Source organism: Eptesicus fuscus, chromosome 7, assembly GCF_027574615.1.
Source record: "Eptesicus fuscus isolate TK198812 chromosome 7, DD_ASM_mEF_20220401, whole genome shotgun sequence".
NCBI lineage: Eukaryota > Metazoa > Chordata > Mammalia > Chiroptera > Vespertilionidae > Eptesicus > Eptesicus fuscus.
In genome coordinates, this window is record NC_072479.1 from 53,549,023 (window position 1) to 53,570,430 (window position 21,408).

The window sequence follows — 21,408 nt, forward strand, 5'->3', positions numbered from 1 at the left end:
ACGTGTCTTGAGGAGAGTCAGAGGTTGCCCAGGTCCCAGGGCCTGCAGATCCCATGAGAAAGGGCAGCAAGGGGGTCTCCCTTCAGTCTTGCATGGAGTGTGTTCCTGGTTCACTCTTGTTGGGCTGAACAGTCAGAAAGCAGGTTAGTGCTAGGTAGGGGTAGAGGGCTAGCAGGCAGCTGGAACAGCAGACCACTTACACGCAGTCTGGGCGATAACATCAGGCATTAAACCATAGTCCTTCGGACACTGCCCATTTCCTGTGGGGGAACGGGGTTGGAACAGAGAATGGTCTTTGTAGAGGAAGCTGCCACGGCTAAGAGCAGCATGGCTGATTGTGCCAAGGGGACATATTGATGGATATTTCCCATTTTCCACAGAAGCCGGGTAGCGGGTCAAGAATGTAATGTGTTTGTGTGTGTCTGCGTTATTAGTGTCAGGTTCTAAAACATCCAGGGTTCTGGACCTGCGCTTACTTGATTATCTGATGAGGGTTTAGGGATCTTAATTTTAAAAAAGTGGCATGCTTCAGAAAAGGAAGCTGGTTCTTCTGGGGACCGTGACAGGAAGCTTCCCCAGTCCCCCTGTGCTTCCTTTCCTCAGCGATCCGTGAGATGTTGGCTCCTACGAAGATTACCACAACCTAAGAGGAAATTTGGGGAGGAGAGTGAAGGGGCTTCATTTATGCATTCTGGTGCCTCTAAGTCAGATCCTAAGTGGGGTCACTGTGTGGCGTGAGTCGGGTTTTCTTTCCTTCTTGTGGCATGGAAGAGCTGTGGCAGTGGATGTGGAAGGGGACTGGGCCTGGCAGTATAAGGGAGAGGGAAGTTCATTCCCCGCTTCCTCCAAAAGGCTGCAGAGCTCTCTAGGGCGAAAGTCTCCGAATTGGTGCCTTTCTCTAACCAACCTTTCTTTCTACTAGGTTACCTTGACTTTGAAACATACTGTTTCTATGGTTTCAGATCCAAGTGAGAGCCTGGGGCAGGTGCTTAATGCTTAGGCTTGGAGCCTCTGGGACGGGGAACAGCACTTTTGGTTCTGACAAAAGTGGAGCATTTGAGTCCTGGCCGGTTTGACTCAGTGGATAGAGCGTTGGTCTGTGGACTGAAGGGCCCCAGGTTCGATTCCAGTCAAGGGCACATATCCAGCCGAAACCAGTTTGGCTCAGTGGATAGAGCTTCGGCCTTCGGACTGAAAGGTCCCAGGTTCGATTCCGGTCAAGGGCATGTACCTTGGTTGCCGGCACATCCCCAGTGGGGGTTGTGCAGGAGGCAGCTGATCGATGTCTCTCTCTCATTGATGTTTCTAACTCTCTATCCCTCTCTCTTCCTCTCTGTAAAAAAATCAATAAAATATATTAAAAAATTAAAAATTAAAAATTAAAAAACAAAACAAAGGGCATATATCCAGGTTGTGGGCTCGAATCCCCAGTGGGGGGCGTGCGGGGGGGGGGGGGGCGGGCAGCCGATCAGTGATTCTCTCTCATCATTGTTGTTTCTTTTTTTTTTTTTTTTTAATATTTTATTGATTTTTTACAGAGAGGAAGAGAGAGGGATAGAGAGTTAGAAACATCGATGAGAGAGAAACATCGATCAGCTGCCTCTTGCACACCCCCCACTAGGGATGTGCCCGCAACCAAGGCACGTGCCCTTGACCGGAATCGAACCTGGGACCCTTGAGTCCGCAGGCCGACGCTCTATCCACTGAGCCAAACCGGCTCCGGCTCGTCATTGTTGTTTCTATCTCTCCCTCTTCCATCCTCTCTCTGAAATCAATAAAAAATATATATTTTTTAAAGTGGAGCATTTGAAGATCCAGTTCAGAATACTCTGCTCATCAGGGCCCTGCCCTGTTCCCCTCTCCCTTTCATGGAGAGGATCCTATAATTGTTACCTTTCCCTGTCTCTGCAGACTCACCATTTTTATTTCCCCTGCCTCCACCTGCCGAACCTCCCTGTTGGCTGCTCCTCTGATGCACGATGAATTGCGAACTTTTAGCCACATGCAGTGCCCTTGGGTACTTGGAGGGAGACACGTACCACAAGGAACCAGATTGCTTAGGTGAGTACCTTTCTGAGGAAACAGGTAAAAAAAACTTGCTTGAGTTGAATTCTGTTGAATTTCTCAAGCCATGTGTATAAAAAGCACATGGGCCTGGGCGGAGCTTCTTCCAGGGATCCATGTACGTGTTTGTTCTGTCCCTGAAGCGAGTGTGAAGGATTTGATCTGCTACTTGAGGCACGAGGATGAGACTCGGGATGTGCGGCAGCAGCTGGGGGCCGCCCAGATCCTGCAGAGTGACCTTCTACCCATCCTTACCCAACATCGCCAGGACAAGGCTCTCTTCGATGCCGTGATCAGGTGGTTGCCCCCCAAGCTTTTTCACTTTCACCGCGTGCCAGCGTTTGCTGTTTGATCGGATGGGTCTTGGTGTTTGTGCCTGGCGAGGAAACTTAACCACTTCTCCCTCCTTCATTGTTTCCCTAGGCTGATGGTGAACCTGACACAGCCGGCCTTGCTCTGTTTTGGCAGTGTGCCCAAGGAGCCCAGCTTCCGGCACCACTATCTGCAGGTGCTGGCTCACTTGCAGGCCTACAAAGAGGTGAGGTTCTCCTTTACAGTCCCTGCAGCAGAACTGGGGGACAGCGGGGAAGGAGAGGGTAGGAGCTACTTAAGGTCCATTCCTCTATTTTGTAGGCCTTTGCCAGTGAGAAGGCTTTTGGGGTCCTCAGTGAAACCTTGTATGAGCTGCTACAGCTGGTGAGTGAGTCTCCGCCTTCCAAGACCCCAAGGACAGCTAGCACCTTGCTCCTCCTCTGGGTAGAGCGCCAGTTGGGGCATTGTCGGGACATGCTGAGATTCGAGACATGGCCCCAGTCTTGTGACTACATAGTCCAGTCCACTGAACTATGGGCTGGTTGAAGTTTTTCTTTCCTTTTTTTCTTCCAAATAAAAGCGAAAGTTTATTTAGAAAGTCACAGAGGTAGAAAACGTGAGCCAGCTGGGCTGCATGGGCTCAGAAAATAAGTTACAGAGGCAAGAGAAGGGCCCGTGGAACTTAGGAGAGAGAAAAAGCAAAGGTATGCACCTGGGGGGAAGAAGAGGGGGGAAGGTGCTGTGCTCCAGATAGAGTGCATGCCCGGGGAAGGCAGTGGGACAGGAAAGATGCAGGTAGACTCTAGAGAGAGTGAGCTCTTTTCTTTCCTCTCAGTACTGATCCTCCTCTGTGCCTCAGCCCCCCAGCCAGGGTAGATGTTGCCTGCCTTCCACAGAGAGTCTCTTCCTCTCACTCTCCTCCTGACTAGGGCTGGGAGGAACGGCAGGAGGAAGACAACTTGCTGATTGAGCGCATCCTGCTGCTGGTCAGAAATATTCTCCACATCCCAGCCGACCTGGATCAGGAGAAGGTGAGAAAGGGTCTTGGGTTGTCTGAGTTCTTGTGTTTGGTTGGGTTGGGCTGCCCTTTTCTGTTTTGTTTTGTTTTGTTTTGTTTTGTTTTGTTTTGGTTTTGTGTGTGTGTGTGTGTGTGTGTGTGTGTGTGTGTGTGTGTGTGTGTTTGTCTTCTGACAAATCTCGGGGTGAACCTTGGTCAGAGAATGAGTTAGAGAACCTCAAGGCAGGGCCGTGGAACTGACTGGCCTTCCTATCTCTCCTCACCCCTCACTGCTCAGAGGATCGATGATGACGCCAGCGTCCATGACCAGCTTCTCTGGGCAGTTCATCTCAGTGGCCTGGACGACCTGCTCCTCTTCCTGGCCAGCTCGCCCACTGAGCAGCAGTGGAGCCTACACGTGCTAGAGATCATCTCCCTTATGTTTCGTGACCAGGTCAGACCCTGGCCTATTGCCCCAGGCCCTTTGCCCATGTACTTTGCTGCTATGTGGCCAGAATTGCTCTTATAATAATGGCTGAATTCTCCGGGGGAAGGTGGTGACATAGAGTAGCCATGTCTTGAGTATGGGGTTCCATCAACAATTCTATTTTGTTCATTTTTTCTGCCAGCAGTAGGAGTGGACTCAGAGTAAGGAATGACCATCCTTCTGACTCTTCCCTCCTTGTTCCAAATCTAGAACCCTGAGCAGCTAGCAGGGGTGGGACAGGGGCGCTTAGCTCAGGAGCGGAGCACCGATGTGGCAGAACTGGAGGTGTTGCGCCAGCGAGAGATGGCAGAAAAGAAGACTCGAGCCCTTCAGCGTGGCAACAGGTGGGTGTTGGGGAGCTGCTCCAGCCATGTGCCCACTCCTTCACTGTGGAGAGCTGAGGGCCTGAGCCAGCGTCTAAGACAGTGGTGACCAGATAACATTCTGCAGTTCCAACACGCTCTGATGTGCTGATGAAAGAGAAATGGGGATAAAACTTCCAGAGAATTGAGGAATCACCCTGAATGTTTTTGTTTTTGTTTTCACTGCAGGCATTCTCGATTTGGGGGCTCCTACATTGTCCAGGGGTTGAAATCCATTGGAGAGAGGGACCTCATCTTTCACAAAGGTCTCCACAATGTGAGTGTGCTCCCATCTGGGGTGGGAGCTCCATGTTGTGGAGCTGGGGAGCCTAAGGAGGGTCAGCGTCTCTGGAGGTAAATATTCTCTGTTAGGCCCTGACCGGTTTGGCTCAGGTGGATAGAGCGTCGGCCTGCGGACTCAAGGGTCCCAGGTTCGATTCCGGTCAAGGGCATGTACCTTGGTTGCGGGCACATCCCCAGTAGGGGGTTGTGCAGGAGGCAGCTGATTGATGTTTCTCTCTCATCGATGTTTCTAACTCTCTCCCTCTCCCTTCCTCTCTGTAAAAATCAATAAAATATTTATTTTTTTTTAAAGATTCTCTGTTAGAAACAGAGCCTCTGGCATTGTCTTTACCTCTGTCTTCACTTATGTCCAGTGGGAGAGGACTTTCTAAGAGTTTCTTTTGAGAAAACTGCAGAACCAGGGATGTGGGAAGAGTTGCAAGCAGAGGGTGGTGGTTGGAATAATTCTAATCCCCCACCCGTACCCCTAGCTCCGAAACTACAGTTCGGATTTGGGAAAGCAGCCCCGGAGGGTGCCTAAACGCCGCCAGGCTGCCCGGGAGCTGTCCATTCAGCGCCGCTCTGCCCTCAACGTGAGACTCTTCCTCAGAGACTTCTGCTCTGAGTTCCTGGAGAACTGTTACAACCGGCTCATGGGCTTGGTGAAGGTGAGAGCCTAGGAAGGATGGAGTGGAGAGGTCACGGGGGTCGTGGTGGGTAAGAAGGGCAACTGGGAGGAGCCCATGGGAAGCTGACCCTGGTGTGTGGACTAGTAGGTGGGAAGAGTATAGGATGCTCCTAAGAGATAGTGATAATGTCAGAAGAGGAGCAAGTTAAAAGCTCTCAAGAGATCACTCCAGATGAAGGGGAAGTGAATGTGGAGATACTGGGGAGGAGGAGAGAGGCTTGGGAATTGTGGATCCTGGAATGGTGTTATGGTAGTGTCCAGGGTCCCTCCCATTATCATAGGACAGGAGGAAATTGGAAGCCCCAAGGTCATGGATTGGTCTTCTTTCCCCTGGACGTTAGGATAACCTGCTTCGGGAGAGAGCTCAGCAGCACGATGAGACCTATTACATGTGGGCCTTGGCTTTCTTCATGGCCTTCAACCGGGCTGCCTCCTTCAAGCCAGGCCTGGTCTCTGAGACCCTCAGTGTCCGTACCTTCCACTTCATTGAGCAGAACCTCACCAACTACTATGAGATGATGCTGACTGACCGCAAGGAAGCCGCCTCCTGGGCACGCCGGTGAGTGGGGTGAGAACTGGAGTCAGCTGGACACAGTGGCCAGGCCAGGAACCTTAACACCTGAACTCTGGATGGTACTTTCTTTTGCGTTTTAGGATTAAGGTGGTCAGGCTGGGAGGCAAGTACTAGCTGGCCCATTCTGGTTTTGATGGCACTGTTTTGTGGGGGGAGTGGTACTGTTTCCATGAGCCTATGTCCTAAGTTGTCCTCCTCTCTCCCTCAACTCCCAGGATGCACTTGGCTCTGAAGGCCTATCAGGAGCTTCTGGCCACAGTAAATGAGATGGACGTGTCGCCAGATGAGGCTGTGAGGGAGAGCAGCCGCATCATCAAAAGTGAGGCCCTGGCTTGGTCTCTGATCCTGGCCTTCCCCATCTCTTGACCCGCATTCTACTCTTCCTAGTCCCAACCTCACCCATCTCCTTTTCCTGAACTTCCCAGTCCAGTCCTTCCAGTCCTTTTTCTGTCCCATTTCTAGACAACATTTTCTATGTCATGGAGTATCGAGAGCTGTTCCTGGCACTCTTTCGGAAGTTCGATGAGCGATGCCAGCCCCGCTCTTTCCTCATTGACCTGGTGGAAACCACCCATCTCTTCCTCAAGATGTTGGAGCGGTTTTGTCGGAGCCGAGGGAACCTGGTGGTGCAGGTACTGGGCAGCCCAGGTGTGGAAAGAGATGGGAGGGAAAGGGGGAGGACAGGGCTTCTGTCTCCTCCTCACATTTTCTGTAGCTTCAGCTGACCTGTTAGAACTACTCTGATCTAAGAGGGCGAGAGGTTTGTTGAAGAGACTCGATAGTGTGAGTCTACTGTGGCTTCCTACTTTTATTAGATCAATCCCTGATGGACCATAAACATCTTAATTCATTCGTGAAACATTTCTTGAACACCTACTAGGTGCTGATAAGCACAGAAACCCGAGGGGTTCATAATATTAGAGTTTAGTGATTATGCTGTGGTATTTTCTGGTTATACTTCTGAGCTGTAGTGAGATGGAAAGAGCCTTAAATGGAAATTCAGAAGGTCTGGGATCTCTTCCTGTATTAGTTACTGTTAGAGGAACTGCAGCTGCTTGTGTCAATCTCCACAGTCCCACAGTTGGTTGGAAGATTACCCATGAGCCTGAAGTGACGTGTAAACGAAAAGTCTGGCACAAGAAGAAAACCTCAAGAAATTTGTATCCTGTAGACATTCAGGGTCTCTGCTTTGTAAAAATTTTCCTAGAATTCTATCTGCTAAAGCTTAAAGTTCAGTCAGAACTGGACTAGAAAAGGGCAGTGATATCCATGAGACTTTCCTAGAAGGTATTTTAAAACTCAGGATTCTGTTGTATTATCAGCAGTAATAAGTGATATCATTTATTGGGTGTTTACTGTATGTTAGACATTGTGCTAGTTTTCTTGTAATACTCACACCAGTACTAGGGCATATGCACAAAGTGGTTAAAAACTTGTTCAACGTTTACTAGTAAATGGCCAAGCGTCAGTACTTAACTCCAGAGCTCTGGACTCCACAGCTCAAGCTCTTAACTTTTGTTGTGTTTGATTCTAAGTTCCTTGAATAGGGTATGAACCTTAAGGGCTCCGTAGTTCATCCCACAAGGCTGGTTCACAGCCATGCCTTGGAGGGGCAGGACAGGGTATTGACTCTTCGCTCCTGCTTTTCAGGAGAAAAAATTGCAGGCTAGTTTTACAAAGTGCTATGCAGTTTACAAAGCCTTTTCATGTAGAATTTCTTATCCTTATAGCAAATCTGTTCACCGTATAAACTTCTGCTTGATGTCACTGCTTTTAGGATATCTGACCCCAAGAAGTGAGTCAAGTGCTCCTCCTATGCTTTACTATGGCATTTTCTGCTCAGCCACATTCTAGGTCCCGTCCCCACTGAAACCTGATTCACCTCTCTCCCTTACTGTAAGCTCCTCAAGGACAAGGAAATGGGCTGTTCACTGTTGCTTCCCGTTGCCTTTGAGTAGCATATAGTGGTCACTCTGTGAATGATTAATTCACTCAGACATCTAATCTATATATATAAAAGCGTAATGTGCAAATCAACCAGACAGCGAACAACCAGTCGGCTATGACGCGCACTGACCACCAGGGGGCAGACGTTCAACGCAGGAGCTGCCCCCAGCCCGCAGGCCCTGATCACCCGTTTGGGGCCTGTGAGCCAACCTCTGGGTCCCTTCCCCTGGTGGGCAGGCTCCGATGGTCCAGTGGGGAACAGGGAACCGGGGGTGGTTGGTGGCGTGTCTGTCAGGGCCCTGATTGTCCCGCCAGTCACGCCACATACACAGGTCAACCGGTGGCGGTGGGGGGCAGGGCCAGCAAGCAGGTGGGAATAGCCAACTTGTTGGTTCCTCTCCCCAGCCGGCAGGCTATGATCGCTCAATGGGGAACAGGGCGGGGGTGGGTGGTGGCTGACGCGGGCGGCACCGGGGCCTCGATAGCCCCACTGGTCACCCCACACACAGAGGGTGACCGCGGCGGTGGCAGCAGTAGGGGGCGGGGCCGGCTGCCGGGGAAGATCGGTCCTGATTTCAGGTCAGGCCTAGGGACACCACCTGTGCACGAATTTCATGCGCCGGGCCTCTAGTTAATTAATGCTAGAGAAGACATGGGTGGGGAAAGGCTTCCTTAGCCCTCCTGCCATTCTAACACAGCTTTCTCCATAGAACAAACGAAAGAAGAGAAAGAAGAAAAAGAAGCCTGTTGCTTCTGGTGATGTCGCCTGCAGCCCAGGGGACCTAGAGGCCCTGTGGCCGTCCCTGGCCGAGCAGCTGCAGTGCTGTGCCCGGGTAGGTAGCTGCAGAAACCCTGTCTTCCTCAGGGTCGTGCTGTGGGTTGGCTGCCTGGGCTTCCTTCTTCTCTGTCCCCACAGCCTTCATCTCGCTCTAGGATCCTGAGCTCCGTTTGGACTCCATGGTTCCCTTTGATGCAGCCTCAGAGGTGCCCGTGGAAGAGCAGCGGGCAGAAGCCATGGTGCGGATCCAAGACTGTCTGCTGGCTAGCCAGGCCTCTCAGGCCCTGACTCTCCTTAGGTCTGCCCGGTAAGAACCCTGCCCACCCGTCCTCCCGGGTCCAGCTCTTGGCTTCTGGGGGCAAAGGGAGACGTTTACTATGCTACAGGGTCCTCCGTCTTCAAAAGAGAGAAGTCCCATCTGAAGTCCTGGGGCTCTAGACTAAGTACTGAGTCTTGGGGAGGATTTTTTTTTTTAATTGTTGCTTCTTTGAGATAATAGTTTGCGTTCTCTTTCCAACTGACACATAAGTCTAAATTCCTTCTCCTACTTCAAATTATAACTCAGATTCCCTCTGGTTAAAGCCTTTTTTCTCCCTGTGTTCCAGAGAGGTGTGGCCAGAAGGAGATGTGTTTGGCTCTCAAGACATTTCCCCAGAGGAAGAGATCCAGCTGCTGAAGCAAATCCTCTGTGCCCCCCTTCCCCGTGAGTCTCCATCCCCCTCCCATCTCCCTGCTTCTAGCTCTCTCTAGCACCAGAGACCCAGCAATCGTCACTCTTCCTATAGGGCAGCTGGGGCCAGAGGAACGAGGGGCAGAGGAGGAGGAAGAGGAAGAGGAGGAGGAGGAGGAGGAGGAAGAATTGCAAGTGGTCCAGGTGTCGGAGAAGGAATTTAATTTTCTGGACTACCTGAAACGGTGCGGGCCGAGAGGACTGAGTGGTCCCAGGAGGGAGGTCGAGGGGCTGTGAGCAGTGTCTTATGCCGACCTTCTCTCCCTCCCTCTCTTGGTGCAGCTTTGCCAGCTCAACTGTCATCCGAGCCTACGTGCTGCTGCTGCGGAGTTACCGGCAGAACAGTGCCCACACTAACCACTGCATCGTCAAGATGCTGCACCGGTTGGCCCACGACCTCAAAATGGAAGCCCTTCTTTTCCAGCTCTCACTCTTTTGCCTCTTCAATCGTCTGCTTAGTGACCCTGCCGCTGGGGCCTACAAAGTGAGGGGATACTAAGGCATGGGGGTCTGAAGGCTTAGGGGAGTCCTGAGTGGGGTCGAGGGCTGGAAGATGAGAGAACGGTGAGGAAGTAGGCCGTCTGGTTGAGGGAGCTCGGTGGGGAGGGGGAGAAGAGAGTCTGAGTGAGGGGGGGCAGCTGGGAACAGGTGTCGAGAAAATACTTAGCGGGCCTGACTGTGTGTACATTTAGGCAAGAGGCCTCACAGCAGCCTCCCTCTCCCACAGGAGCTAGTGACTTTTGCAAAATACATCCTGGGCAAGTTCTTTGCCTTGGCTGCAGTCAACCAAAAAGCCTTTGTGGAGCTGCTGTTCTGGAAGAACACTTCCGTGGTTCGAGAGATGACGGAGGGCTATGGCTCCCTGGACGGCGGGTGAGCTCCAGGGTGGGCAGTAGGGGTGGGTGACACAGTCACAGAGTGTCAAAGCTGGAGGAGCACGCACATCAGTTAGTGCCGTGGTCGGCAAACTGCGGCTCGCGAGCCACATGCGGCTTTTTGGCCCCTTGAGTGTGGCTCTTCCACAAAATACCACAGCCTGGGCGAGCCTATTTTGAAGAAGTGGCGTTAGACGAAGTTTAAGTTTAAAATTTTTGGCTCTCAAAAGAAATTTCAGTTGTTGTACTGTTGATATTTGGCTCTGTTGACTAATGAGTTTGCCGACCACTGAGTTAGTGCAACTGTTTTCCCCTTGCGTAGCTGAGAAAACAGGCCGTGAAGGCGCAGTGCTTTACCACAGGTCACCCAAGAGAAGGATGGGACTGGAGCCTGCGGCTCCTGCCTACTCTAGATTCCTTCTCCAGAGCTTCACGGGGCGGGAGGGGGAGGTGGCCCCCAGGGAGAACCTAGAATGTGCTGGCGAATCATGAGGATTCATAGAAATGTTTGGCCTCTTTTCCTTAGTGTCTCAGCTCCTCTCTTTGCACGCTTTTTTCTTTTTCCCATAATGCTCTTGGTCCCTGCAGTGTCAGGCTCCATTGGCCCAACCTGGAAAACCTCTTAGTTTGACTTTTGGGTTAAGTGGGATGGAAGTCGGGGGAAGGAAGCATATGTAGGCCTCTGCTGGCTGGCTCCTTTGAGGTGTCTGTATTGTCTTTCTTGTTCCTTTTAGAACTAACCAGAGAAGACCATTGGTCTCCTTTTTTGGGCCCATAGCCTACAAGCTTCCCCTCTCCGTTCCCCATTTAGATCTAGTCGTAAGCCTCCTGCGTGGAGCCCAGAGGAGGAGGCCCAGCTTCGGGAACTGTACCTTGCCCATAAGGATGTGGAAGGTATGAGGCCTTGAGATCTGACGAGTGTGTGAGGAGGGCAGCATGCGCTCCGGACCCCTCTTTACTGCCTCACTCCTCCATCTCAGGTCGGGATGTGGTGGACACCATATTGGCACACCTGAGAACTGCTCCTCGGACACGCAAGCAGGTCATCCACCACCTGGTGCGGCTGGGGCTGGCTGACAGTGTTAAGGACTTTCAAAGGTAGAGGCACACGTTCTGGAGGGAACTGAGATGGGGAGTGCTCTGTTCACGGCCGCGGCCGCCTCTTCCACTGACACCTTCCTAACCAGGAAAGGGACCCACATCGTCCTGTGGACAGAAGATCAGGAGCTGGAGCTGCAGCGGCTTTTTGAGGAGTTCCAGGCCTCAGATGGTAAGTGAGGTAGACGTTCAGGGAACCTCTGAGAGGAGAGCCGTGCTGTCCATGTCTTCCCCCTGCCTCCTGCTTCCATGTAAGGCTTGTCCCAGCCCTTCTCTCCACTCACTATATCCGTGGTATCATTTTCGAGTGAATCAAGCTCGCTTCTCTCCTCTGATTGCCTTTACTTCTCTTCCCTCTCCTGCTCTTGAGCATTCACACTTTCCTTCTTTATAGATGTCCTGGGTCATATCATGAAGAATATCACAGCCAGACGCTCACGGGCCCGAATAGTGGATAAACTGCTGGCTCTGGGGCTGGTGGCTGAGCGGCGGGAGCTATACAAGAAACGCCGGAAGAAGTCGGCACCTCCGGGCTCGGTAATAATCTCCCCCTGAGTGCTCCGTAGAAGTAGCCCGCCCAGGATCTTCCTGCTTCGGGCTGTTCTGACTAGGTCCACCCAGAACCAAGGACTCCACTCAGTTCCTCACCTTGTCCCCTTTCATTTCCCACGCCCATTGAACGTTAGCCTAATGGAGAGGAGTCCCCGAAAGGTTTTTGCCAGGAAGATCTGGAAGAAGAGGAAAGCCTGTCAGAGGGAGATAGTGAGGAGAATGAGGAGAAAGAGGAGTGCTCAGAAGCAGAGCAAACCCCCCCGGGGAGCTCAGTCCTGTCAACTGAAGACCTTGGGCAAAGCCTGCGGCAGGAAGGTGAGGGCTTGGGCTGGGCGAGGAGTCTCGCGTGGAGGAGGGGTTTCCGCACGTGGACCAGCGTTCAGTTTTCCTCTCCCGCAGGCTTTTCTGCTCCGCTCCTGTGGCTCCAGAACTGCCTGGTTCAAGCAGCAAACGACCGGGAAGAGGATGGTGAGAGGGTAAAGGGTGGTTTCAGCGGGACTGTGGCTTTGGAAGCGGCTGGTCGTGGGAGAGAGGACCAGTTCTTTCTTCACGTCTTGACCGTATGACTGTGGACCCTCTTCTAGGCTGCTCCCAGGCAGTGCCGTTGGTGCCGCTGACGGAAGAAAATGAGGAAGCCATGGAAAAGGAACAGTTTCAGCAGCTGTTGCGCAAGCTAGGGGTTCGACCTCCTGCCTCTGAGCAGGTAAATGCACCAGGCACAGTGTCAGCCAAGTTGTGTTGGTGCTGTTTCAAAATACACCTCCTCATTTTGCTGACCGAGACTCTGCACCGGCTGTTCTGCTAGTCTTCCTCCAATTTCTCCTTCCACTGAGTCCGTGGTCCACGCTGCCCCCTTAGTTATCTTCCTAAGATGTAGATTTGGTCCGTTTTTGTAGCGTCACGGCCACACCACCCACATACCTATCTTACTCCATCGTCACCTGGACTGCTTTCATCCTCCAGATAGTAGGCTTCTTCCTGCTCCAAACACCTGATCATGCCAGCCCCTCTCCCGGAAGCCCCAACACACCCAACCCTGAAGAGTCAGTTCGGCCGTCACCTCCCCAGAGAAGCAGTCTCTCTCACTTTCTATCCCTGATGCGAAAGTAATCACTTTGGCCACTGAGATTTGTTCATTTCCTTGATGCAGCCCCAATCCTGTGGTGTTAGACTACACTGATTTTTTTTTCCCCATTAGGTTGTACGTTTCTTGACGGAGGGGATGTATCTGATTCACCCTTTTAGGTCCCCCAGGATTCCTTTATTCAATTAACAACTATATTACTGACAACTTTTTAGTGCAGCAGGCACCATGCTAGGCGTTGGGCATGTACTGGGTAAATAAGCAGTAAGTTCATAACCGTTGTGGATCTTCACCAGTGCAGGTTCATAGTTACTCAGTGAATAATATTAAAGTCTCTTATTTTCAACTTCTTTGTCCTTGTAGGAAACCTTCTGGCGAATTCCAGCCAAGCTGAGTCCCACCCAGCTCCGGAGGGCAGCAGCTTCTTTGAGTCAAGCAGAGGAAGAGGGAAAACTTCAGCCAGGGCTAGACCCGAAAGTTCCTGGAGAGCAAGCCCCCGAGGGAGAGCACCCAAAGGAAGACCGGGCACAAGCCCTGAGGGCCCTCCTGTTGGCCCGAAAAAAGAAAGCAGGCCTGGTGTCCCCAGCGGGTAAGAGCGGGGCCACCTATTGAGGACTCACTGTGTGGCAGCCATGTTGCTCTAGAGGCTGATGGAGTATTCTGATACTATGAGGGCCCATCCCCTAATCTTACGCTTCTTACGGTCATTTCAGAGGCAGAGATCGCTGCTGTCCAAGAGCAGCCGAAAGTGGCAGCCAAGAAGCGACAACTGCTGGACAGCGATGAGGAACAGGAAGAAGATGAGGGCGGGCGCAAAGGTAGGGAGTCTGGGCCCTGCTCTGTCCTCTGACCTCTGGCACCCTTCGGTCCTGAAGATGAAGCTCTCCCCCGCTTCCCCTTTCACGTGTTAGCTGTTTTCTCTCTTCTCACTCCTGTCCTTCTTACAGCACCAGAGCTGGGAGTTCCAGGAATCCAAAAGAAGAAACGGTTTTGTATTGAGGATGAAGAGGAAAGCGACTGAAGAGCCGGAAGCCTGAGGGTAGCGATAGACCTGTATGTGGGTGCTGAGTTTAAACCAGAATTGGAAGGCTCATGCAGGACCAGAAACGCCTCGTACTGGACAGAAGCAGTACAGGCCTGGGCTTCCCCATGGACGGGGGTCCAGGAAGTTCAGACCATGGTGCTGGACTCCCGTACTCACTCACTCCTTGTTTCTCCCTGTTTGGTCCGGATGCCTCGGTAGCCCCCTGTCCCGGCTTCTTCTGGGACCCATTCTTTGGGTTATTAGTGCCCCTTAGCAAACGAAAGGAGTGAGTGAAACCTAGAAGGTGCCCTGGATCTCTCTCACTGGTCTGTTCCTTTTGGCTCTCTGCTGGAGGTGGGTCATGGCCCCAGACGGGGAGCTTCGTGACATGATGGGTAGGGATATAACACCACTTAAAAAGCACCAGATGCTCCCATCTTCATTCTCTTTCCTATGATCACAGCCTAGACACCAGATTGAGCCTAATTCCTGCAGTTGAGGTGGGGCTGGGATGCAGTACTCCGCAGATGATGAATATGTTTGGTTTGTGTTTGGTATTGAATTAACCATGTAAGATTAAAAGTTGCCAATGTTGATCTGACTTCTAATCTGTCTTAAGTACCCTGCTGTGCTCTTGGGAGACCTTTTGACTATTAAGGTTAAAACAAACCATCAACCTTCCATTTTCTCTTGCTTTCCCTACAGAAGGCACAGAAAAATATTCTCACCTCAAGATCCTTGTTCTAGGACAGTGGTCGGCAAACCGTGGCTCGCGAGACACATGCGGCTCTTTGGCCCCTTGAGTGTTCTAACGCCACTTCTTCAAAATAGACTCGCCCAGGCCGAAAACCGACCTCTGTGCACGGGCCACGAAGTTTCAGTCGCACTGTACGTGCGCGCCCGCACGTGGTATTTTGTGGAAGAGCCACACTCAAGGGGCCAAAGAGCCGTGTGTGGCTCGCGAGCCGCGGTTTGCCGACCACTGCCCTAGGATAAATCTTTAGGGTGACAAGAGTTTGCAGGAGGAAGAAACAGGAGCTGCAAAGGGAGAAACAGCCAGTTTGTCAGCACGGGGCAGAGGGAAAGACAAAGTCTAGGCAAGAAGGAGTGGGTAAATATGGCAATTGTCACGCCTTTCCCTGTTCTTGGAAACTCAGCTGGCTGGCTCGCTTGTGTTTCCAGGTGAGGTAAGGTAAAGGTGAGATTCAGAAAATAGCCGTTCAGATCAGGGAGAGCCCTCGGTAAAGGATGCATTTGGGCTGTCTTGTTTCTCTGACTTGGCTTTTTCTTCTTCCGACAGCCTCTAAAGGTAGAATGAATATGTTTGGTATTGAATTAAACATGTGAACCCTAATGTAAACTATGTACTTAGATAATAATACATCATAAAATAAATAATAAAATTTAAAAATAATTGTAACGAAGGTATCACACCAATGTAAGATGTTAATAGGGGAAACGGGGGTTGGTGGGGAGGGATTATTATTTGGGGACAGTCTATACTTCCTGCTCAATTTTTCTATAACCCTAAAACTACTCTAAAAAATAAATGCCATTAATTACAATAAAACCCATAAGCAAACAAATGAAACAGAAATAAACTCATGGACACAGAGAACAAACTGATGGTTGCCAGATGGGAGGAGGGTTGGGGGACTGAGTGAGAAAGGTGAAGGGATTAAGAGGTGCAAATTGGCAGTTACAAAATAGGCATGGGGGTGTGAAGTTCAGCATAGAGAATATAGCCAGTCAATAATATAATTATGTGGTGCCAGGTGGGTACTAAACGTATTGGGGCATCTCTTTGGAAGTTATATAAATGTCTAACCGCTGTGCTGTACACTGAAACTAGTACAATCTGATGGGAATTGATGAAGAACAGGTGGAAGACAAGGGCAGGAGCAAAGGTGAGAAGTCTAACTGGGGGACATGCATTTGTCTTCAGCCCTCTCATTCCTCTCCTCAGTCCTGAAGACAAGCTCACCACCACTTTCTCTCCCCCTGCCATGTTTACACAGGCAGTCCCTCCCCTGTCGTTTCCAAGGCACTAGAGTTGGAAATTCACGGAATGTCAACAAAATGGCATTTTCATATTGAGGATGAGGACACTGGCCAATGAACTGGAGGTGGAGATAGGCCCATTTATGATGGTAAACTCAGGTCAGAAGCTGGAGAATTCATATTAGCATAACCAATGGACACAGACAGTGGGATGGTGGGGGCTTGCCCGGGGTGGGAATGGCTGGGGCAGGGTTAATTGGGGGGAAAGGAGATAAAACTTTAGACAATTAAAAGAAATGTGAGAAATATAACTATATATGAAAAATTTTAAAAAAGAAATGGGAGAATCTGAAGGATCCAGGATTTTCAGGCAACAGTGTTAGATGCCTCTACACCCAGTTTCTTCTCCCAATTTTAGGAGTGTATAGTTCCCTGAAGACTTGCTCCTGTAGAAACCTTTTAAAATGTTTTATTTTTTATTTTTATTTATTTATTTTAGGAAATTCCAAGTTACAAAAGCAAGTCTGACCTCAATTTAGCTGCTCATTCACCACAAACTTTGCCTTTTTATGTACCACAATATCCTTGAAAGACAAAGGATCTAGGCTTTTCTTTCTGTTCACAAGTTTGGAGCTCTTTTTTTTTTTTTTTTAAATATATATTTTATTGATTTTTTACAGAGAGGAAGAGAGAGGGATAGACAGTTAGAAGCATCGATGAGAGAGAAACATCAATCAGCTGCCTCTTGCACACCCCCTACTGGGGATTGCCCGCAACCAAGGTACATGCCCTTACCAGAATTGAACCTGGGACCCTTGAGTCCGCTGGCCGACGCTCTGTCCACTGAGCCAAACCGGTTTCGGCAGAGCTCTTTTTTTTATTATATTTTTTATTTTATTTATTTATTTGTTTTGAGAGAGAGAAACATCAGTTTGTTATTCCACTTATTTATGTCTTCATTGGGTTTTTTCTTGTATGTGCCCTGATCGGGTATCAGATCCTCAACCTTGGCGTATCGGGATGGCGCTCTAACCAACTGAACTACCCGGCTAGGTCCTAGAAACTTCTCCTTTTTTCTTTCTGATTTCTCTTTGCTTGTTATAGGCCCCTTCCTGGGGCCGAGAGGAGTGAGTAACCTGGGGGAAGGGACCCAGGACACCTTTGGCTGTCTGCCAGTAGTGGGTTATGGCACCAGAAAGGGACCTTTATGGCACGATGTAGACTTTGGTGCCAGTTTTAGGAGGCCCCACATGCCGTCATTCCCTGTCTTCCAGACTGCAGTTTCTCATCCAGACCCCTAGATGAGAAATGAAGCCCTCATTCCTATGGGCTAGTGCAGGCTTAGGAAGAGATACTATTGTGATAATGAATGTGTTTCATTAGGGTACTGCATTGGAATTAAGAAGGTAAAAACTGAAAAATTGCTCTGATTTTATCTGACTTGCTAGTAGGTTCTATTTCCCTCCTCCTCTATCTGATAATTCCATTGAAAAAGAACTATTTTGGCATCCCCTCCCCAGAAATCATTGGCAAAGCTGCCTTTCCCCTCCTTGCTTCCCCAGAAGATACAGAGGGATTTTTCCTGGTCCAGGTTTGGGTCTGCAGAGACCTGGGTCAGGAGAAGCAGTAACCACCGAGGGGAAGGCCTGTTGGTCAGCATGGGGCAAAGGTGAGGAGGACCACGCCTGAGGCTGAAGAGGAGGATAAATATTTGCTGATGTTACGTCCTCACAGTTTTCGGAGGAGTCATCGTTTTTGGCTGGGGTGAGAGAGAAAGTGAGATGTAGGAAACAGGCATTCCCATTAGGGAAGCACCGAGGCAAAGGACGTGCTCGGATGATCTCGATCCTCTGGCTTCTTTCGTGAGCAGGTGAGGATCGTTCAAAGCCTGGGGGGGTAGGGGTGAAGCTATGTTTAGGATAACAGGTTTCCAAGGGCTAAGACTTCCTAGCTCTGACCAGTCTTGGTGTCTCTTCACCTTAAGCCTTTGCCTACTTCCCAACTGACCGTCGCTCCTTTCCAGCAGGGCTTTTCTGCTGACCCACCACGATTCAGGCGGTGCTGCTGCTTTGCTGTAGCCTGCTATCCCCAGTGGCTGCCTTTCCAAGCAATGTCCAGAAAGGGGCTCTGACCTCCCAGCTGTGTTTCACAGAACCTGGGCATCCTTCTAACGTGCTCTCTAACCAGATCCCAAGACCCGCCAGGATCTCTCCTCAGCCCCTCTGCCGATGTACCTGTCCAACTTAGCTCTCGAGGTGGCCCAGGAGGAGGCTGGCTGCCCAACGGAAGCCCACATTCTGCAGCTTCAGCTTGTTAGTGTGAAAGGAAAGGACTGCTGAAACCCTCGTTCGAGGAGTAAAAAGCACCATGAGGAAGAAGGCATTGGCAATAGTAAGGTCATTCTGAGGGGTCTGTGGGGATAAATCCAACACTCAGATTGTCACCCTGAGGAATGTATTAAATACACCCACTGGGATGGCTGGTCTAGCAGTTCAAACGATAATTGAGTTTGCTGAGGAGCCATCTCCCACGTTGCTGGTGACACAAGTCAGAGCTTTTGCTGCCATCCCCTAGAACTGCAGGTATGATCAGAAACTTGTTGAAGAATTAGGCAAAAAGCTGAAGAAACCCCCAAGTTAAGAAGAGCCTCTTAGTGTCTATGGATGATGACAATATAATTTATCAAACGTTCCAGTTATTCTGAGGTGCTTTATGGGGAAAGTTGATTCCAGCATTTGTCCAGCTTTACTTCAGATATTCAGTGCCACGTAGGTGATAAGTCTCCTTTACCAGAACTGTGTTCAAGAATGGGATATGGTAAGTAGTTAGAAGTTTTGGAGAGCAATTAGGACAAAAGTATTCTCTTTATCCCAGTGCTAAAACACATGTGTGGCTGGTATTAGCCTTGCCCCTCTCCATTTAGTAGCTCTCAGTCTCTATTTCTTAATCCATTTTCTCCTTTCTTTCAGCTGTCATATACTGGGCATATAATGTGTTTTAAGCATGAATGGTACTTGAACCTTTTCTCATTCATTTACCCAGTACCAAAACCTCAACTAGATGCTGTTTTAGCCTGCGAATTGAATTTTTAAACTGAAAAGAAATTTTAAGAAGAGCAAATAGTAGATGTATACCTAATTTCTGATTCTGGGTCTCCTAGCTTCTCTCATGAGCTAGAGTGGGAACAAGGCAGAGACCTGTAAAAAATGCCAAAGCCCCAGCCAGTTTGGCTCAATGGATAGAGCATTGGCCTTCGGACTGAAAGGTCCCGGGTTTGATTCTGGTCAAGGGCATATGCCAGGATTTCGGGCTCAATCCCCAGTGTGGGGCGTGCAGGAGGCAGCTGATCAATGACTCATCATTGATGTTTCTATCTTGCTCTCTCCCTCTCCCTTCCTCTCTGAAATCAATTAAAAAATATATTGTTTAAAAAATAAAATAAAATTTAAAAAAGAAGAAAGAAAATGCCAAAGAACAAAGTCTTAGGTATTGAGGTCAAGTGTGCAACAAGGGGCAAGGTCTGAGCACCAGTACTAATGGACAAATATTTGCAGAGATTACATCTCTTACTGATCATAGAGGATAGCAAATATGTCCTTTATTCATGGGACAGAGAAGTGGGCAGCACTGAATCGAGCAGCTACCAAACCTGTCGAGGTAGTCTCACTTCTCAGTGCCTGGACTGTGAAGTAATTTGGGGTTCCCTATAAATGGGTGGAAATAAAGCAGAGGAAGTCCCTGATAACCTAAAGATAGAGAAGGCCAAGTGCAAACAATTGAGTTGCATTTTCTGTTTCCTAGGCCTTAGCCTAAACAGAACAGAAGCTTGGGGATCCTTTCCCCCTCCCCACGTGGGAGTCCATTCTGTGGGACCCTTTCCCCCTCCCCACGTGGAAGTCTGTACTTGTTCTTCAGTAAATCTCCATCTTTGCTATTTAAAAAAACACACACAAACAGAAGCTTAAAGTAGTTGGAGGAGGTATGCCCTGAGACCTGGGAACTTACAGACCACATCTCAAGGGGAGCTGTGTTTCCGGTTTTCCCCTCTCCAGTGAACTCTGGTCCAGACATGCGTGGCCTCAGACTCATCTTACCACTGGAGCTGCTGCTTTGTTGCTACCTCCTGCTGCACCCTGTGGATGCCACTTCCTATGGAAACCAGACAGATATCCTGATGCACCTTCCCTCGTCCTTGGAATCCTGGCCACCCTCCTCAGGCCCCTTGCCCTGCCAGACCCTGCTCCCAAAGTCCCTGCCTGGCTTTGCCCATATGGCCCCTCTCCCCAAGTTTCTGGTAGGCCTGTCACTGATGATGGCCCTGAAGGAAGCTGGCTGCCATGCTGATGTACAGGCCCTGCAGCTTCAGCTCTACCGCCAGGGGGGTATGCATGCTACACAGATCCTCACCCGACATCTTCAACGGCTGGAGAAAGGCAGAAACACAGAGAGGGGAGTGTCAGTGGACGCCCTGGCCTCTGCTCTGCAGCTGTTGGCCAGGGAACAGCTGGGCCCAGAAAGGGCCCGACGCTCCATCATCCAGGACTGCGACTTGGAACAGGAGCAGGAGGTGTACAATATAGTCCAGTGGTTTCCAACATTGGGAACCTACTACAGCCTGGGCACAGCTTTGTTTTATGCTACTCAGAACTGTTTGGACAAGGCCAAGGAACGAGGCCAAGATGGGATCATAGATCTGGGTTATGACCTTTTAATGACCACGGCTGGACTGGCAGGGGGGCCCATGGGACTAGTGATCAGCACTGCACTTAAACCTGCAGTGAAGGCTGGGGTTGAACGGTTGATCCAGTATTACCATGAGGAAGAGGCAGCCCAGCCTATGTGGGTCATTGGTTGAGCAGCGACCTGTGAACCAGGAGATTGCCCTTCGATTCTGGCCAGGGCATATGTCCGGGTTGCAGGCTCGATCCCCAGTGTCGGGGTGTGCAGGAGGCAGTCAATCAATGATTCTCTCATCGATGTTTACATCTCTCTTTCCCTCTCCCTTCCTCTCTGACATCAATAAAAATACATTTTTTTTAAAGAGCGGCAAACACCCCTCCTCCAGAGACTAGCAAAGAGGTCTTGGGAGGTACCTCCACGGTGGCCCCTTTGGTGTCGGATGTAGTAAATTCAGCTCCTTACTGGGGCGTGGCCCTTATTCCAAGACTATGAATATGACCCTGAGAAAGAGTTTTGGAATATAAAAGGTGGTAAACACAGAGTAAATAAATCTAGTATTCTAAATCTGACAAGCTGTGTGCAGAGTCCAAATTCCTGATTTGTTACGGGGAGGAAGGCAGTGCTACAAAATGCTTGGGGTTTGGAGTCAGAGGGTTTGGTTTCTAACCCAGGCTCCACTTGTTTGAGCCTCGATGATTACTGACTAAAAACTTCTTTCTCCAAGCTCAGTTATTAAAATTTCTAAAGAGGGGGATGATGATTTTCAGTTCTATGGGGTCTGTGGAAATTAAAAAAGGAGCAAGGAACCTAAAGCTTTTAGCACAGTACCATCGGTAAATAGTTATTTTGTTATTACTTCAGCCCTCCCCTTCC

At 50.0% G+C, this 21,408-nt stretch overlaps 2 protein-coding genes across 2 annotated transcripts; both read left to right on the forward strand.

Moving 5' to 3' along the window:
- Positions 1–1,979: 1,979 nt before the first annotated feature.
- On the forward strand, positions 1,980–14,613 carry TIMELESS (timeless circadian regulator). The gene is made up of 28 exons (XM_028156234.2): positions 1,980–2,061; positions 2,208–2,361; positions 2,488–2,602; positions 2,698–2,760; positions 3,306–3,407; positions 3,672–3,827; positions 4,071–4,204; positions 4,412–4,499; positions 4,996–5,172; positions 5,534–5,751; positions 5,982–6,085; positions 6,229–6,398; positions 8,424–8,546; positions 8,647–8,798; positions 9,097–9,194; positions 9,277–9,406; positions 9,504–9,705; positions 9,949–10,094; positions 10,908–10,990; positions 11,077–11,194; positions 11,284–11,366; positions 11,589–11,731; positions 11,881–12,061; positions 12,146–12,214; positions 12,331–12,449; positions 13,194–13,419; positions 13,544–13,648; positions 13,778–14,613. The coding sequence occupies exons 1-28, from the start codon at positions 1,980–1,982 to the stop codon at positions 13,849–13,851; spliced, it is 3,615 nt and encodes a 1,204-aa protein (XP_028012035.2). The 3' UTR covers positions 13,852–14,613.
- A 5,305-nt stretch (positions 14,614–19,918) lies between these two features.
- Positions 19,919–21,027, forward strand: APOF (apolipoprotein F). Its single transcript, XM_054718594.1, has 2 exons — positions 19,919–20,694; positions 20,928–21,027. The coding sequence occupies exons 1-2, from the start codon at positions 19,925–19,927 to the stop codon at positions 21,025–21,027; spliced, it is 870 nt and encodes a 289-aa protein (XP_054574569.1). The 5' UTR covers positions 19,919–19,924.
- The last annotated feature ends 381 nt before the right edge of the window (positions 21,028–21,408 follow it).

Excerpts from the sequence above, each read along its gene's own strand:
- APOF (XM_054718594.1), top strand. The coding sequence starts at position 19,925 with ATGCGTGGCCTCAGACTCATCTTACCACTGGAGCTGCTGCTTTGTTGC. Across the intron at positions 20,695-20,927 it reads GAAGAGGCAGCCCAGCCTAT|CAAAGAGGTCTTGGGAGGTA; the intron begins GTGGGTCATTGG and ends TCCAGAGACTAG.
- TIMELESS (XM_028156234.2), top strand. The coding sequence starts at position 1,980 with ATGAATTGCGAACTTTTAGCCACATGCAGTGCCCTTGGGTACTTGGAG. Across the intron at positions 2,362-2,487 it reads CTCTTCGATGCCGTGATCAG|GCTGATGGTGAACCTGACAC; the intron begins GTGGTTGCCCCC and ends TTGTTTCCCTAG. Across the intron at positions 11,367-11,588 it reads GGAGTTCCAGGCCTCAGATG|ATGTCCTGGGTCATATCATG; the intron begins GTAAGTGAGGTA and ends CCTTCTTTATAG.